The following is an 18,124-nucleotide window of genomic DNA, read 5'->3' on the forward strand; positions in this document are numbered from 1 at the left end:
GAACAAGTTATGGTGAGATTAACACAGTAATCTTCTTTTAATGAACCAATTATGGTGAGATTAACACAGTAAACTTCTCTTAATTAAGGAGTTATGGTGAGATTAACACTGTAATCTTTCCGTAATGAACGAGTTATGGTGAGATTAACACAGTAATCTTCTCTCAATGAAGGAGTTATGGTGAGATTAACACAGTAATCTTCTCTCAATGAAGGAGTTATGGTGAGATTAACACAGTAATCTTCTCTCAATGAAGGAGTTATGGTGAGATTAACATTGTAATATTTCCTTAATGAACATGTTATTGTGAGATTAGCAATGTAATCTTTCCTTAATGAACGTATTGTGGTGATATTAGCGTAGTAGTCAGTAATCTGCCCTTAATGAATAAAGTATGGAGCGGTTTTTGTAAATAGAAGTATTGAGCTCAAATCATAAGTGTGGTCAGTGATAATAAACCTAAAACAAACGAATGAACAAAAGTTTAATGAATCTAATTTTAACGGTTTCTTTTACTGCAAGTATTGGATGCAAATTTTTTGTTGATATAAATTGTAAACATATTGACATATATATACAAATTAATGTCATTTGATCCTAATCATAACGACGTTGTCACACAAACGAAGATTCTCTTGTCCAAGACAGATTTTGAACCATGACATATGGCACTTCTGAAGAAGTTGGCCTTGACCCCGTCGACTCAGACGACGTCACCTGGATTTTAACTGCCTCATTTGTCATTTTCACAATGCAAACAGGTATGATAGCGCGCATTTCTGTTAACTTAACTTGTCTTCTAATTCCAACTTATAAACAGTTACAAAGACAGCATTTACAAAACCTAAGACGATATTCATTTCTGCTTTGGCCCAATCGCCATTTGTAGTTATTTGAGTTGTTTCTAAGGACTAGTTTTTTCTCCAAAAGCAGAGAATTAGGTATATTTTAAAAGCTGCCTTCAACCTATTAACACAGTAACCTTCCCATAATGAACGAGTTATTGTGAGATTAACACAGTAACCTTCCCTTAATGATCGAGTTATGGTGAGATTAACACAGTAACCTTCTCTTAATGATCGAGTTATGGTAAGATTAACACAGTAACCTTCTCTTAATGATCGAGTTATGGTAAGATTAACACAGTAACCTTCTCTTAATGATCGAGTTATGGTGAGATAAACACAGTAACCTTTCCATAATGAACGAGTTATGGTAAGATTAACACACTAATCTTCTCTTAACGAAGGAGTTATGGTGAGATCAACACTGTAATCTTTCCTTAATGAACGAATTATGGTGAGATTAACACAGTAACCTTCTATTAATGAACGAGTTATGGTGAGATTAACACAGTAATCTTCTCTTAATGAACGAGCTTTCACACAAAACTAGATGAGGACTATCTGCACCAGCCGTACCTAATTTAGCAGAAAAAGGCTAGAGGGACAGCAGCTAGTGATAACCATAAACCGCCAATTCTTGGGCTACTCTCTTACCAACGAATAATGAGATTGACCGTTACATTATAACACGTGTTTATTAAGGTATGAAAATCAGAGTTTTCATAGTTTGTAACTTATATTGTTGTGTTTTGAATTTCATAACAGTAACCCTAATGGGAGGAAAGTACACTATAAAGATTCTTGTCCTAACGTATCAAGGATAGCAAAAATATTTATCTCACGATATGTGGAAATTACCTAAGTATCTCACGTAGAGCCATTTTTGTACAACTAGTACGGTATGAAGATGTATCATATAACACTTGTTCGTTTAAAGAAACAGACAGAATTCCTATTTTGATTCAAAATATGTTTTGTTCTTCTTATAAACACTGTGATAATAAACAGTTCAGCAGAAGAACATGTCCTATCACAAATTCACATCCTTTTGAAACACGTGGCATCAAGTTTTGATAAAAACATGTTGTTTTATAATATTATAACATTGTTGTTGAACAGAGTTTTATTCAAAAGAAGTTTATTAACTTTTGGTATGCAGTCTTTCTGTGCTTTTTGTTTTATTTGGGGTTTGTTTTGTTTTGAATTTCATGTAAAGCTACTCTAGAGCTATCTGCGCTAGCCGTCCATAATTTAGCAGTGTAAGACTAGAGGGAAGGCAGCTAGTCATCACCACCCACTCTTAACAACGAAAAGTGGGATTGGCCGTCACACTATGACGCCCCTACAGCTGAAAAGGCAAGCAGGTTTGGTGTAACAGGGATTCGAACCCGCAACCCTCTCATTACGAGTGCTTTAACCATCTGGCCATGCCGGGCCGTTCACTTAAGGAACTTAAAGCATTATAAAATCTATAAGGTGAGAGAGTAAATAATTCATAACCACTATGACGACATAACTCAAGTCAGAGGTCAACGATGCATCTCAGATAAAACAGTAATAATCCCATAGTTATTATAACGACAAATTTCAGGTTAGGCAGTAAAGACCCCGTAGGTATCGTACCAATAAATCTCAGATGAGACGGTAAAGATACAATAACGACAAACTTCAGGTGTGGCCCGGCATGGCAAGGTGATTAGGGCGATTGACTCGTAATCTGTGGGTCGCAAGTGCGAATCCCCGTCGCACCAAACATGCTCTGCGTTTCAGCCGTTGGAATTTATAAATTACTGTCAATCCCACTCTTTATTGGCAAAAGATGGCAAAAGAGTAGCCTAAGAATTGGCTGCGGATGGTGATGACTAGCTTTCTTATAACCTACTAGTATTTCACTGCTAAATTGAGGAAGCTAGCGCAAGTATCCCTCGTGTAGCTTTGAGCAAATTATAAATAACACTTCAGATGAGGCAGTTAGGTTTAATAATAAAATTTAAATGAAACAATAATGATTGAATAGCTATTATAAGGTCAAGCCACAGATGAGGAGTAAAGACCGTGTAATTGTCGTAACAACAAAACTCAGGTAAGACAGTTAAGACCCTATTTATCATAACAGCAAACCTCAGGTGAGACAGTACAGACACCATCGCTATGACAAACCTCGTGTGCGACAGAAAATTACTCCTAGCCGCCATCATAACAACATACCTCAGGGGTAAGACAGACAACACTGGATCCATAGCTACTACAGCAGTAAAAGCTCTAACATTAGCAAAGCAATATATATAACAAAATTTATATGGACATTTTTATCGATTTGGAGGAAATGTCTGACACGTCATCTATGAACTAACCAAACAAGATGCTGCCACTATCATTGCGCGTTTTAAATTTAAAAGAGTTCATAGAAATTACGTATTATGTTTATTTTTTAACCAAATGAAACTTCTATTTGCATGAATAAAGCGATTTTAATTGAACCACATCTAAGTTGAAAATATATAAATTCCAAATTCTTAGTAAAATCCATGTGAAACTTACGATCCTCGCTCAAATCCTAGTTTTAAATCTTTAAACACAGAATATATTAGGAGCCTCTTAGTTTACAGACAATATTTTTGTAAACATTTTACATTAATTCGTACATTTTCATATATTTTACGGTTTTTTTTTTGTAATCCAAAATACACAGGCAGGGTTTTTATGACTTGTGATATGAATGGCATATCTATATACACATTTCAAATTTTGTCTCCATTTGGTCTTGTTTTACTTTTGTATTGTCATAATCGAACATAACTTTTTTTTTTCCAAATGCATTTTAGTATTGTTATCATTTTCTAAATAAAAATATTTTCTCCAAATCACTGGTAGAGTGAATGTATATACATATATTCTTGTTTTAAGGATTTGGCCTTCTGGAGTCCGGAGCAGTGACAAAGAAAAATGAAGTCAATATTATGATGAAGAATGCAGCAGATATAATACTCGGAGGGTTGACATACTGGATGTACGGCTATGGGTTGCAGTACGGTACTGGTCCTGGAACTAACCCTTTCTGTGGAGTTGGTTCCTTCTTTTTAGATGCAGATACGGAAAAAATGGGAATTGTCTTCGCTACTTTTATATTTCAATTATCCTTTGCCACAACAGCGACCACTATCGTTTCTGGAGCTATGGCCGAAAGGACCAACTTCAATGCTTATTGTGTATTTTCCTTTCTCAACACTGTTATTTATTGTATTCCGGCAGGATGGTTATGGGGCAATCACGGATTTCTGAAAAAAATGGGAGCGATTGACTTTGCAGGGTCTGCTGTAGTCCACCTTCTAGGTGGAGTTTCAGCCTTGGTCGCTGCTGGCATGTTAAAGCCAAGACTTCGTCGCTATGACAACGGAATAGAACCGCTTCCGATGGGAAACCCGATCAACGCCATTGTTGGGGCTTTCACTCTTTGGTACAAGACCTTTGTGTTAAATGTATTTGTAACAAACTTAAACACGGTGACAAACGTCCTCCTTACAGCGTAATAACACATTCTAATTAATTTTCAAAAGTAATATTATTTAATCACTTCGTAGATTTGTTAGGTAAATCTAACAGTGTTCTTATACCATTAAACACAAAGACCTTTAATAATGCCTATAGCATCTTGCGATAAATTAATGTGGTAAGAGGTTAACTTAGGCATACAAGTCTAATGATGATTAAAATATTTGTTTACGTATTTTCTTTGATATGGCATTTAAAAAAGTATTTTTAAAGGAGATTTTACAAAATGTATTGTATGATGCATCCTTGACATGAAATTATATCAAGTTAGCCTTAAAACGTACAAAGTATTAATTGTAAACTTAACTAAATATATAATTAACGAAACATTTTCATCAGACGTGAAATATTTATATTCCCAAATTTCTGTAAGTGTTGGCAGACACTTAATTGTATGATTCAGTATTGGAAGACACTTAACTGTATGTGTCAGTATTGGAACATAGTTAACTGTTTGTGTAAGAGTTGACAGATATATGTTTACAAGAACGATATAGTTTAATTTGTGTCGCGCGACAAGCCATGATTTGTAACTTATGTTATCCTGTATGAAATATGGACACTTTCTGGAAACATTCTCATCATTTGAACCTATTTACCAATAGGTGGGGATGGTTGGTGTTCAACTGCGGAAGCACTTTTGGCATTTCCAATCACAAATGGCATTATGCTGCAAGGTAATACTGGCGCACTCTTTAATAAATATATGTTTTATTTTTAATATCTTGTATAATTTGTTGGTCTCATGGAAATTACGTAGAGTCGGTGTGGGTCGTACTGTAATGGAGGGAAGTTGTACCTCAAAGTTTTCACGGTCTAATTACAATATGTAATTTTGCGCAGTTATATTGCTAAGTTGTATCACATGACTCGGTTTGTAACATTTTGAGAGTTAGCCCACCTTTAAAGATAATCTCTAAAAATAGAACCCGTTTTTGGCATTGGTTTCTCGCCCATTTTGAGGTCGGCCTTCTTTTTTGACCGATGTGTAATAACATTTTTGGTATAAGAATTCAACCCATATTTTGGTTGGTACACTTTTATGGCGAATTTATAAAATTTAAAACAAAAAAAACGATTTTAACATCTGATTTCTGTTTATTTTGGGGGTTAACTCACTTTTATCACCAGTCCATTTATATTTATGTACTAGCGGGTTTTATTGTACACAAAGGCTACAGAAGATGTTAAAAGAACATGGGGTCAATGACGTAAAAGGGCACCTTTTCTACGGTCAGCCGTTTTTTTGTGGTGGGAAAACTTACGGGAGTCTATGGGAATTATGGGTTGCCTCTGGTACACCTAGCGTAAAGAGTTTGTTTGTAGTCAAGCACAAAGTTACATAATGGGGTATTTGTGTTCTGCCCACTACAGGTATCGAAACCCGATTTCTACGTTGGAAGTCCGCAGAAATACGGCTGCGCCACTGGGGGGAGGGCGTTGTTTGTTTTTTTGGAATTTCGCACAAAGCTACTCGAGGGCTATCTGTGCTAGCCGTCCCTAATTTAGCAGTGTAAGACTAGAGGGAAGGCAGCTAGTCATCACCACCCACCGCCAACTCTTGGGCTACTCTTTTACCAACGAATAGTGGGATTGACCGTAACATTATACACCCCCACGGCTGGGAGGGCGAGCATGTTTAGCGCGACGCGGGCGCGAACCCGCGACCCTTGGATTACGAGTCGCACGCCTTACGCGGTTGGCCATGCCGGGCCAGGGGGGCGGGCAGCACAAAGAGACGTAAGAACCTAACATATCTTCTTTTGTTCCTATTCAGTTGATTTTATAAAACAATTAAAATCTAAAACTAAACACCAAATTCTTGCATATAAACACTTAATATATATTAAATTTATAATTTATACTGTAAAAATATATGAGTTCCCGTATGTTGTTCTTTACAAAACTGATTTTTTTTTCTTAATAACTTGTAACAAGCAAAATGTGGGATCAGGTTATCTATTGGTAATTGTTGAGAATATTTTATTAAACAGAAAAAGGGCAGGAAGACAGAGGCTCGAGCCCCCAGCCGTCCCCTTATGCGCGTCACTGTATACATAGATTACTCGTAGTAAGAGTTCCGGAAACTGAATATTAATATTTTGAAAAGTTTTGCTTTGGTACAGTTCATTTTGCCACTATCCATATAAACTAAATTTGTTCTTCATAAATGTTATTAAATACTAGAAAATGTTTACTACAATCTTTTGTTTGGACATCTGCACCTTTGCAGGAAATCCTGAGCATATCTGGCTTTTTTCTTCTGTTTTTTTTTTTAATATTAACACTGACGTCTAAGAGGGAAATTCTGCCAGGATGTAGCTTAGCTTCTACGTAAAAACATGTTCATAAAATTAACAAAATTCTTTGGTAGTAGTAATTTTAAAAGACTAAATTTATCACTTTTTAATTTGTGAAAAAAAAATGTATTATCTTTAGGAAGTATTAATTCTGCATCCTCACAAACTAATAGCTAATAGTCATATAATTTTGAACTGTTAACAAAAGCCAGTAGGTCCGCAGCATCAGGCACTTATACGACTGTTCCGAAACGAATTGCAAAATTACAACTGAATTATATGTGAAGTTCAAGCAAACCTTTTCAGTTATCGAAACAATAATAAAAAATAATCTCTGGGATGGAATGCTAAAGAAAATAAAGAGTTTAAGACCACAAAATAGTTCAGTCTTGGCCTAGCAAGTTAAAATCTTGAATTGCGGTTCCAAAGGTCCAAGGTTTAAGCTGCGATATGCCACTGAATACACTTTGTGCTTTCAATTTCGTAGCCGCTATAACTGTAACAGTCAGTCCCGCAATTTGACTGAGAACAGTGGTAAAATAAACGGCCTGAGTGGTTTATCCTCTTAGTGATCAACAGTTCTAAATTATAGATGGCGTACCTGAATCTCAGGGAGCCCAGGTTTGCTATTCATATTTTTATAAATGATTTAGTTTGGATATTTTAATGATTTTTTTGTTGTTATTTTGATCACTATAGGGCAGCTGTCACCACCATCAATGCTTCAGTTGCCGGCGGGTTTGTTGGTTTGGTAAACACGTGAGTCTGTTTTCAGTATATTATTTTTTCATCTCGTGAAATTTGCGTTCTTAGACTGTAGTATGGATATCTTGTTTACTTTTAAAGCAACAATATAATGGGCTATCTGCTATGTCTGCCACGAGAATCGAGCCCCGGGTTTTAGTGTTGTAAGTCCAGACACTTACCACCAGGAGAACAATATGAATGTCACTATTTATCCCTCGTAAATATCATGGACATTATTTTATTTCTTTTCCCCAAGTAGCGAATTAAAAACAGAATAAATTAATATATTTTTATATCAGTTAGTGGCTCCTGATTGACATCATAAATATCTTCCCCGTTATTATAATGTTGGATTTCTGAGTTCGATGCTAGCGGCGAACATGGTGCAGTCAGCTAATTGTGTAGCTTTAAACAAACGAAAAACTACTGTTATAAAGAACTATACATACACATCAACATTTGCTTAGTTTTAAGTATTTAACACCGATTCACCACTTTCAGCTATTTATTTTTACTTCAGGTATCGAAGAAATCGCAGGTTTCTTGTTGGTGACGTAATCAATTCAATCCTCGGTGCACTTGTGGGTGTGACAGGTATGGTTAAACGGATGTCTTAAATTGATAGATATGTGTGTTTATACGTTGTCAATTTCATAGTTTACAATATATGATCAATTCCTTCACAAAACTTGCTTTTACTTTGGAATTTTTTAAGTTTCTATGTTTTTATTGTTTTCAGCGTTATCGTTTTAAGTATTATAATTGATATGTTTTTTTACATATGACCAGCATTACCAGATGGTTAAGGCACTCGACTCGTAATCTGAGGGGCGCGGGTCCGAATCCCTGTCGCACCAAACTTGCTCGCCCTTTCAGCCGTGGGGGCGTTATAATGTAACGGTCAATGTCACTATTCGTTAACAAAAGAGTAGCCCAAGAGTTGGCGGTGGGTGGTAGTGACAAGCTGCCTTCTCTTTAATCTTACACTCCAAAATTAGGGACGGCTAGCGCAGATAGCCCTCGTGTAGTTTTGCGCGAAATTCAAAACAAACCCTTACATATTTTGTTAACCCTAAAAAGTTGCATAGCGAGTTGTTTGTGGGTGTATTAATATGTCTGTGTTTCGTTTATTTGTTTATTGTTATGCACAAACCTACACAAAGAGCTATCTGTTATCTACCCACCATGGATATAGAAACCCGATATGCAGTGTTATAAATCATCAGACTTACCGCTGAACTGCTAGGGAGATACTTGGAAAAAGAAAGTTTGAACAGTCGATAAGAAAAATATATTTTTTTCATAGTGCTCCCATCTAGTGATGTCAGTTGAAATTATCATAACTTCATTTTTGTCCACTTTCTGTAACAGCATAGCTTTGTATATTTGTGCCTTGTTGGCTTCTTCTGAATGTCTTTCAATTCACATGTCGTTAGGGTGTTTATCTCATTTTAAAATATTTTTTTTTCATTCTACTAGATATTTTCTACATCTTTACTTTATCATTCAAAGTTTACAGAATGCACATGCTCTTCAATGCCTAATAGTAAAACCTTTGGGTTAATTGTTACTAAGCCTATTTTTATTTTCGCTAATTTTTAAATAAATTTACTTTACAACACTTATTAGTGGTAACTTCTTTTGTCTGTCGTATAACCGGTTTGAGGTTTAAGCACAGAAAATTTTAGGGAATTTCAATCGATGAAGTAGTTTCGTGAGTACTGGTTTATGAAGTACCCGCCTATTGGGCGGGTGAAATAAAAACTCTTTGTTTGTTTGTTTTGGAATTTCGCACAAAGCTACTCGAGGGCTATCTGCGCTAGCTGTCCCTAATTTAGCAGTGTAAGACTAGAGGAAGGCAGCTAGTCATCACCACCCACCACCAACTCTTGGGCTACTCTTTTACCAACGAATAGTGGGATTGACCGTCACATTATACACCCTCACGGCTGGGAGGGCGAGCATGTTTAGCGCGACGCGGGCGCGAACCCGCGACCCTCGGATTATGAGTCACACGCCTGACGCGCTTAAAACTCTTTGTAACAAAGAATATAAAAAATTGTGTTTCTATTTTTTTTGTAACCTAATAAACATTAAAATTGTAATAAAAGTACCAATACTGATAAGAAAGACATAGTTTTCAAGAATTCTAACAATAATGGTGACTCAGTTCATTCTAATGTTTATGATATAAAACAATGGTAGTTTTTCTGAAATTAGATGGGTAACCCAACCTCGTTAGACTTTTCTAATGTCATCTTGTATCACTGTGGCAAAGTTGTTGCTAAATGTGGAAACGTATAAGGAACAGATATACACATATACTGACGTTTAGTTACATAGGTTCGGTATTTTCATGTATCTTCATTTTGGGACTTATACATCATTTTGATTTTTTTTGTTCCTGTTAACACGTTAAGCAAAATTTTTTATACCACAGTCTTGAATAAGTTAAAGAGAATCAAATAACAATAAATAAAGATGGAGGACTGATCTATGTTCTTACATGAAATGTAATGAAATTCATCACTGAACCTGCTATAATAACTACTTCAGATTTTAATTCAATAGAAAAAAAGAGGTGCCTTTATTGGTTGCCTCACACCTTTAGGGTTGAGATATGTCTCTATGAACTACTGACCAGAGAGAGAAGTAGATCAGCAATATCCTTTCACTATAAAGGATTATTGAACCGAATCTTCCTGATGTAAACTGAAAGCAAAACATGAGTAATTCTATCAGTTGTTTTGTACAGTCCTACAAATTGCAATGTTTTTGTTTGTTTACCACAAATCAGTTGTTTTGATGGAGTGTACAGACAAATTAAATATACCTCGAGTTATATAAATGTATACAAATATTCAGGTTTACTTACACTTTTTGTAATTTTCTTTTTGTCTTTTTAATCTGAGCCTAATGAAGATGGCGCTTTATTCATTATATGCGATCCGTGGGTTTGAAAATCTTTATATTAAACAACTCGACTTTTCAACCATGTGTGTATTACTTGTTTGTTTTGTTTGTTTTTTGGGAATTTCGCACAAAGCTACTCGAGGGCTATCTGTGCTAGCCGTCCCTAATTTAGCAGTGTAAGACTAGAGGGAAGGCAGCTAGTCATCACCACCCACCGCCAACTCTTGGGCTACTCTTTTACTAACGAATAGGTGGATTGACCGTCACATTATACACCCCCACGGCTGGGAGGGCGAGCATGTTTAGCGCGACGCGGTCGCGAACCCGCGACCCTCGGATTACGAGTCGCACGCCTTACGCGCTAGGCCATGCCGGGCCTTGTGTGTATTACAATGTGACGGTCACCATCTGTGTTAATGTTAGAATGTCAAGAAACATAACACAGATGGTGTGTGTATTACAATGTGACGGTCACCATCTGTGTTATGTTTCTTGACATTCTAACATTATTTTATTTTAGCTTGTTAGGTTTGAGGTTTATTTTTATGAGAAACTTAGGCATGTTCTTGTTTTTTCGTTGTTGCTGGACAACTTGTGATTTGAATTCTCCCATTAGATCCCGTTTGCTAAACGTCTCGTTCATGTATTAGGCTTAGATAATTGAGGCGAAAGCTTTTGTATTAATTTAAGAAAACTCAAAAACAAGTACTCACGTTAAAAGCCTGAAAAGTTATTGAGGCGGAACAGGGGGATTTTCTACTACTACTTACAGTACAGCGGTCATAACATTACGGTAGAATATGAGTTTGTCAGAGCGAATTTCTGCTATTATACACAGAACAGCGGTCGTAACGTTGCGGTAGAATACTGAGTTTCTCGGAGGGAATTTCTACTGTTATACACAGTAAAGTGGTCGCAACATTATGGTAGAATACTGATGAGATGATGATAAGTTATTCTTATTTATGTGACACTAGTGACTAGTAATGAGTGAATAATAATCGCCTGAAGAGCTGCGAAAAGGAACAATTATGCTTTAAAGATGTGTATATTTCTTTGTTAGCTCCACGTGATAGATCTTGTAACCATAAACATAGTAAACTATTCTTAGTGTTAATGACAGTGCAGTTCAAGGCAAGTACTATATGAAATGCACAAAGAACATGACATTTACGTGACATTTCTTATACAACAGGACAATGTGTCTAACTGACAATTTTAAAACACTGTCTCTTATTGGTGAACTTCTTCCAACAGCTGGATCAGCTTTCTATCATCCTTGGGAAGCCATTATTGTTGGAGCTTTGGGAGCGTTCCTAGTTATCGAGTTCCAGCCTTTACTGGACAAGGTCAAGGTGGACGACCCCGTTGGGGCAGTGGCCGTCCATGGAATTGGAGGACTCTGGGGCATGATCGCCGTAGGACTCCTTGTGGATGACGACCCCTTGTTGAACTTGACAAAGGGTTATAAGGGGGTTTTTAAAGGAGGAGGGTTTTATATCTTTGGGGTGCAAACTTTAACATGTGTTCTGATTGGATTATGGAGTGCTCTGACGACATACGCCCTACTTAAGGTAAAACATCAAGAAAACAAGCGTTCGTGAAAGTTCTTTTTCTTAGCTCAAGGCTACGCAAAAAACCCGGATTTTAACGTTGTAAGTCCAGTGATCGACTACTGACACACTGAAATACTGATCATATATTGTCATGTTTTATTCAACTGCTACAAAACAGTGAAAACAAAATTTTGAACTATATTACATTGAAGTCACGTTTGGAAGAGAAGAACGAGAAATGTATATATATATATATTTAAATTATGTATATACATACGTATAAAGATATATTTAAATCATATATATATACATATAAAGATACCACCTGGTGAATCAGCAGTAAATTTATTATTTTGCGACGCTAAAATCTTTAATTATATTCTTCATACGTTAGACACGGCGCAGACAGCTTATTGTGGGGCTTTGTGCTAAGGCAAAAACAATCGCAAAGATATTGCAAATGTTCACAACTTCTACTCGTTTTGTTTCTTACGAGGTTTTACAGCTATGTTATTCAGGTCTGTTCGAATTATAAAACCAGTAATTTTCTTTGTTTTAATTTTTATTTAGTGAATATTATCCGAAGATAAAAAAAAAATTATCTTCTTCGTTTGGTTGCGTATCTGGAGTTTGTTTTTTTTCTCACTTTCCAGGTTATAAGCATTTTCCTCCCTATCCGGATGCCACAGTTAGAGGAAACTCTTGGCGCGGACTTCACTGAGCACGACATACGTCACGATTGTTACAATTACGAAAGAATCATGGAAGAATTGCTTGGACAAGGACTGAAAACTCACATTGATCGATCTCATGCACCTCCTCGCACGGAATGGGACACCTACTTAATCGAGAAATATGTATTTGTTGATGCTAGAAATGAATTACATCCAAAACAGAAATCTAGTAAGGAACAAGTCGAAAATCGGGTAAATTTTGCCGATGAACTGTTTAAAAAACTCCAAAATGTAGATTCTTCAAGAAGCAGCGGGTGTACAATTCTCTAAATATACATGTTAGTATTTTGAATAAATCTTACACTATTTTCTCAGCGCTTCAAAGCTCTAGAAGCACAGGAAATGGCTCTTAGGCTTATCTGTAGTTGATTTATTTTATAGGTAGTTAAATCTAGAACGTTAGCCAAGTATTTGCGAGTTTTATTTTACTACAGAAACATTGAACTCTTATCGTATAAACATTGTTTACACATACATGATTGTCTTAATTATAATAGCATCTGCGACATTATTTCAATGTTTGTTTGCAACTGTCTTGAACACTCGCAACATTTATTACGTATTTGTATTAGTTTAGTGGTTGTTCCCAATTTTCACGTGCGTACGAAACGTATCCCTTCTGATGTCCCACGTATCCCTTCTAGCAAAGCCACAAAGGCTATCTGCTGTCCCTGATTTTAGCGTTGTAAATCCGGAGATATACCGCTGTACTAGCGGGGGCGCGTAAGATGGCGATTTCTTTGAATATGTTATCATCGTCATTCATTATAAATATGTTGCAGGAAAGAGGAGTTTCAGTCCAGAAAATCTACCAAAAGTACTGTCAAAAGTTATCTAGTAATAGTGAGTGAAATGACGTCATTAAATCATCTTATACACCTGCGTACATTTAGTTTGTTTTGGAATTTCGCACAAAGCTACTCGAGGGCTATCTGTGCTAGCCGTCCCTAATTTAACAGTGTAAGACCAGAGGGAAGGCAGCTAGTCATCACCACCCACCGCCAACTCTTGGGCTACTCTTTTTACCAACGAATAGTGGGATTGACCGTCACATTATAACGTCCCCACGGCTGGGAGGGCGAGCATGTTTGGCGCGACCGGGATGCGAACCCGTGACCCTCAGATTACGAGTCGCACGCTTTAACACGCTTGGCCATGCCGGGTCTGTACATTTAGTACGGTCGTGAAAATGGCAAAAATTGCGAACTCTAATGACAGGTGAATCTGACTTCAACAATAAAAAACACACAAGATTATGTTATAAAGTGATTTATTTACCTTTTTTATTTTACTACAAAATATTTGAGTTGGAAGTCAATATCTAGCATCTGGCAATAGCCAGTCTTTGAATATGAACCATTAATAGATAGCAATGACCTTATGCCAATTAAAGGGTATTAACCACTGTTGATGCCCAGTGGAAGAATACCTTAACCTGCATAGAAGAAACGCAAAACACTGCATATCTTACACCTTAACCTTTAAAATATTTTGAAACGTTTCTCAGAGGGTTAGTGGTTTCACTAATTCCACGAACAAATCACGCTTCGAATATATATAAAAAAAGACCTACAACCAACAAACGTGAAAAATGCCTAGTTTTTTTTTAATTCCTATTGTAAATTACAGAAACATCATTGTTTTTACTGAAAAGGAATCCGTTAAAATTATTCAAAACAAAACTAATTGAAACTCCTTAGAATAATCTCACATTGACGACACCTAACGTTGATGGAGCAAAATCCGAACCGGTATTCTCTTAACATTCCAGAATTTTTCTTCACACTTGTACAATTTACATCAGACCTATCTTTTTACACAACTTTTAAAAAAAATCCCGAAAAGATTTATCTCAAAGTTTAATATACTTCATCCGAAACTTAATTTTTCGAAAATTTATCATGCTATATGAACAGTCTTTTACTAATCAACAATGTTCAAAATTCTAATTGTCAGATCTGGATTTTGAATAAAGAAACTGATTTCAGAGTTATTTTCATTACATTGTGGTCTTAACTTGTAACTTATGAGAGCTTCTCTTATGCATAATGTTATCAATAGTGATTCCACAAAATGAATAAATGTTCACTGAATTTATCGATTCAGACCTCGACGCTGGAACAGTTTCAGTAGAGAGAGCGTTGAAAACAGTTTGCAATATATAATAATAATCACATTAAGCCAGGTGGTGCTGTCACACCCTCAACATCTGACAGATATATATTATTTCACGAGAGGAAAAGATATGAAAGTTTTAAAAACCTATTTCTCCCATTACTGGTTCATTTAATTTTAGTCTAGTGAATAGAGCATGAGAAGAAGAATCATCCTACACAGCTTAGCGGCTCAAACCCCCTGCCTGAAAAATTACTGAAACTTAATCCTGACAGCCACTATATATCCACATAAGATTCCAGAGGCAGTTTTTTCTAACATTATACACAACATGTGCAAAATTTTTATTTTTGATGACCTAGCCTGGCCAGGTGGTTAAGACACTCGACTCATAATGTGAGGGTCGCGGGTTCGAATCCTCGTTACATCATACATCCTCGCCCTTTCAGCTGTGGGGGCGTTATAATGTGACGGTCACTCCAACTATTTGTTGATAAAAGAGTAGCCCAAGAGTTGAGGATGGGTGGAGATGACTAGCTGCCTTCTCTCCAGCCTTACACTGCTAAATTAGGGACGGCTAGCGCAGATAGCCCTCGTGTAGCTTTGCGTGAAATTCTAAACAAATAAACAAGCCTTGCGCGAAATTCTAAACAAACCAAACATTTTTTTCTCGTTTATATATATATATATATATATAAACACACATAAAAAAACCAGAATGCTGATATAAATGTGTGTATTTAAGATTCACTTCTATAGTATATTTTGACAAGAAATACTTTAATAAATTACCGTCCAAGAATACATATCGACCTATTTAGTTAAATAATGGATTTAAAAACAAATAATGTTGTACGAGTAATTATATACAAGTAAATCACGTCTCATACTTGTTTTAGTTATATAGTGTTTTCTCTTTTCATTTGTCGGTTATTTAGTTTCAGTGGTGCAGTGGCAGCAACATGTAGTCTAGAATATCGTCGAAGATACCTTGTTCTTTATTTCTTTGTTATCAATAATAGATTATGTCTTTTCTGTCCAAAAGGATATTGCAGTAACATATTCCATCCAGGTTAAAATGAATAACACTGTAATATCATTTGCTGACGTAATACGACATTAACTAAATATAAAAACCGACGAATGCTGTGAGATAACAAAGGTCACGAGGTGACGCTTTCTACTGGATAAAGAAACCGAGTTTACCTGTTTAATTCCATCACGCTTTCTTTAGCCGGTTTCTGTTAAGAAATCATCAAAATAAACCTTCTGTGAAGAACAACGTGTTTTAGTCCTACGGAGATTAATCCTGAAAGAACTGGAGTTGTGAATCTAAACACAGATATTTATTACAGATCGATGCTTCTATTTCTTAGTTAAACCTTCTGTGGTTTACGTATTTAACTAATTGTCAGAAAATTATACCATTAGCATCTGATTTAACCAGAATTTATATCCTATAAGAAATATTTAAAAGTAACATCGAAATAAAGCAGATAACGACTAAATATGGTAGAGAAAATCAACAGACACGTTAGAACCATAAGCATTTATATAAATACACCTATATTTCAGTGGTAATGGTTAAGACTGAAATCTTCAAAATTCGGGATTTAATCTCTCTAGTGGCCACAGACAGATAGACCATTAGACAGCTTTGCGCTTGGAAACAAAAAAAAATAAACGTATCCAAACTATTATTTGAAAAATAAATAAATAAACATACATCTGTGTTTGAGAAGCTTAAAACGTTCACATGTAAGATAAAGAAATATTTCATTACATGGAGACGTACACCGCCACTCGTACGTTTCTAAAAAATACTTCACTATGCGAAGACACGTAAAATCACTTGTAAGCAGTGACGGATTTCAGGTTGTCTGTACCCAGAGGTAAATAATTTTTGTGGTCCCTACATCTGATGTAATTTAACATAAAATAAAATTATCAATAGGTTCCCCTTAAGACCATTGGTTCTGGGTCTGAGTCTTCTCTAGCACTAACCTAAATACGCCAATTCTTGTAAGCCTCTAAGAAATACTTCACGATGTGGAGACACACCTTCTGTAATAAGTCTGACAGAGCTAAGCCTTTTTTTTTATCGCTCTATTCCTGCATTATTTTAAAAACAGACAGCTCAAAGAGAGAACAGTTGTTGTATTACACTTGTATTGATATTCTGTTAATATTAAACAGTGTTTTCAACATAGAAAATGTTTGTTTGTTTTGAATTTCGCGCAAAGCTACTCAAGGGCTATGTGCGCTAGCCGTCCCTAATTTAGCAGTGTAAGACTAGAGGGAAGACAGTTAGTCATCAACACCCACCACCAACTCTTGAGCTACTCTTTTATCAACGAATAGTTGGATTGACCGTCACATTATAACGCCCCCACAGCTGAAAGGGCGAGCATGTATGGTGTAACGGGGATTCGAACTCGCGACCGTCAGATTACGAGTCGAACGCCTTAACCCACCTGGCCATGCCGGGTCATAACATAGAAAAGGGTAGGCAAGTGTATTTAATAAACATTAAACTTGAACTCCTAGCACGTATTGGAAAGAATGTGCATTTCTGGAACAGAAAAAAAAAAAAGTAACAGAATGTAATTATCAAAAAACCAAATAAACTTCATTTTTAATGGATAAGATTACTTCATCCTCTACATTCAAGGAAATATTTATATTATATATTCATCTTGTTAGTATCATTAGGACCCATCAATGGCTCAACTAGACTTCGTGGTTCCTGTTGAGAAAAATTACATATAACTTTTAAACATAGTTGAGAACAATTGTATTCTTCTCCCTAAAGATACTGGGCTTGGTCCCATGAGTTTAATCCATCCAGTAAGATAAGCAGTTTCTCCCTTGGGATCCGAGTCTAAAGAATCTCTTTAACTGACTATTTGGAGATTATTTCAACACTTCCTAACAATCTTGTTTTAGGCTTAAGTTGTAGCACATAAAGTTAGACAACCCCCTCTGTATCAGGGGAGAAATATAACGAAAAATAGAAACGTAGCAAAAACGTGCCTGTGCGTGTATATCTTTATATATATATATTACGTTTCAAATATTTTTATTTTAAACCTAAATATAATACATGTTCTCACAAATATACAGTAATTTTAACTCTACATCGATAACCGATGCGTAATATGTATATACTTCCAAACACTCTCACGCGAATACTTACAGCTTGCAACAATTTTGATGCGTTTCACATCAATTTTGTCAAAATCGCGAGACCGACGCCGAACAGGCGTTTAGATATATATGAGTTATCTTGCGACCAATCGTTATTTTGGCAGAATCGGTGAATTATCTATACGATCAAACATTGTTCTTGCTCGTGCCTTTCA

At 36.0% G+C, this 18,124-nt stretch overlaps 2 protein-coding genes across 2 annotated transcripts; both read left to right on the forward strand.

Moving 5' to 3' along the window:
* The first annotated feature begins 658 nt into the window (after nucleotides 1-658).
* Nucleotides 659-11,961, forward strand: LOC143227327 (putative ammonium transporter 3). The gene is made up of 6 exons (XM_076458782.1): nucleotides 659-761; nucleotides 3,753-4,302; nucleotides 5,003-5,074; nucleotides 7,397-7,456; nucleotides 7,965-8,038; nucleotides 11,615-11,961. Exons 1-6 carry the CDS (start codon nucleotides 659-661, stop codon nucleotides 11,959-11,961), a joined length of 1,206 nt encoding a protein of 401 aa, XP_076314897.1.
* Nucleotides 11,962-12,576: 615 nt separating this feature from the next.
* Nucleotides 12,577-13,002, forward strand: LOC143227047 (uncharacterized). Its single transcript, XM_076458593.1, has one exon. The coding sequence runs from the start codon at nucleotides 12,594-12,596 to the stop codon at nucleotides 12,915-12,917; it is 324 nt and encodes a 107-aa protein (XP_076314708.1). The 5' UTR covers nucleotides 12,577-12,593; the 3' UTR covers nucleotides 12,918-13,002.
* The last annotated feature ends 5,122 nt before the right edge of the window (nucleotides 13,003-18,124 follow it).

Source organism: Tachypleus tridentatus, chromosome 9, assembly GCF_004210375.1.
Source record: "Tachypleus tridentatus isolate NWPU-2018 chromosome 9, ASM421037v1, whole genome shotgun sequence".
NCBI lineage: Eukaryota > Metazoa > Arthropoda > Merostomata > Xiphosura > Limulidae > Tachypleus > Tachypleus tridentatus.

Coding starts and splice junctions, on each gene's coding strand:
- LOC143227047 (XM_076458593.1), top strand. CDS start 12,594: ATGCCACAGTTAGAGGAAACTCTTGGCGCGGACTTCACTGAGCACGAC.
- LOC143227327 (XM_076458782.1), top strand. CDS start 659: ATGACATATGGCACTTCTGAAGAAGTTGGCCTTGACCCCGTCGACTCA. Junction 5,075..7,396: donor AAATGGCATTATGCTGCAAG/GTAATACTGGCG, acceptor TGATCACTATAG/GGCAGCTGTCACCACCATCA. Junction 7,457..7,964: donor TTTGTTGGTTTGGTAAACAC/GTGAGTCTGTTT, acceptor TTTTTACTTCAG/GTATCGAAGAAATCGCAGGT.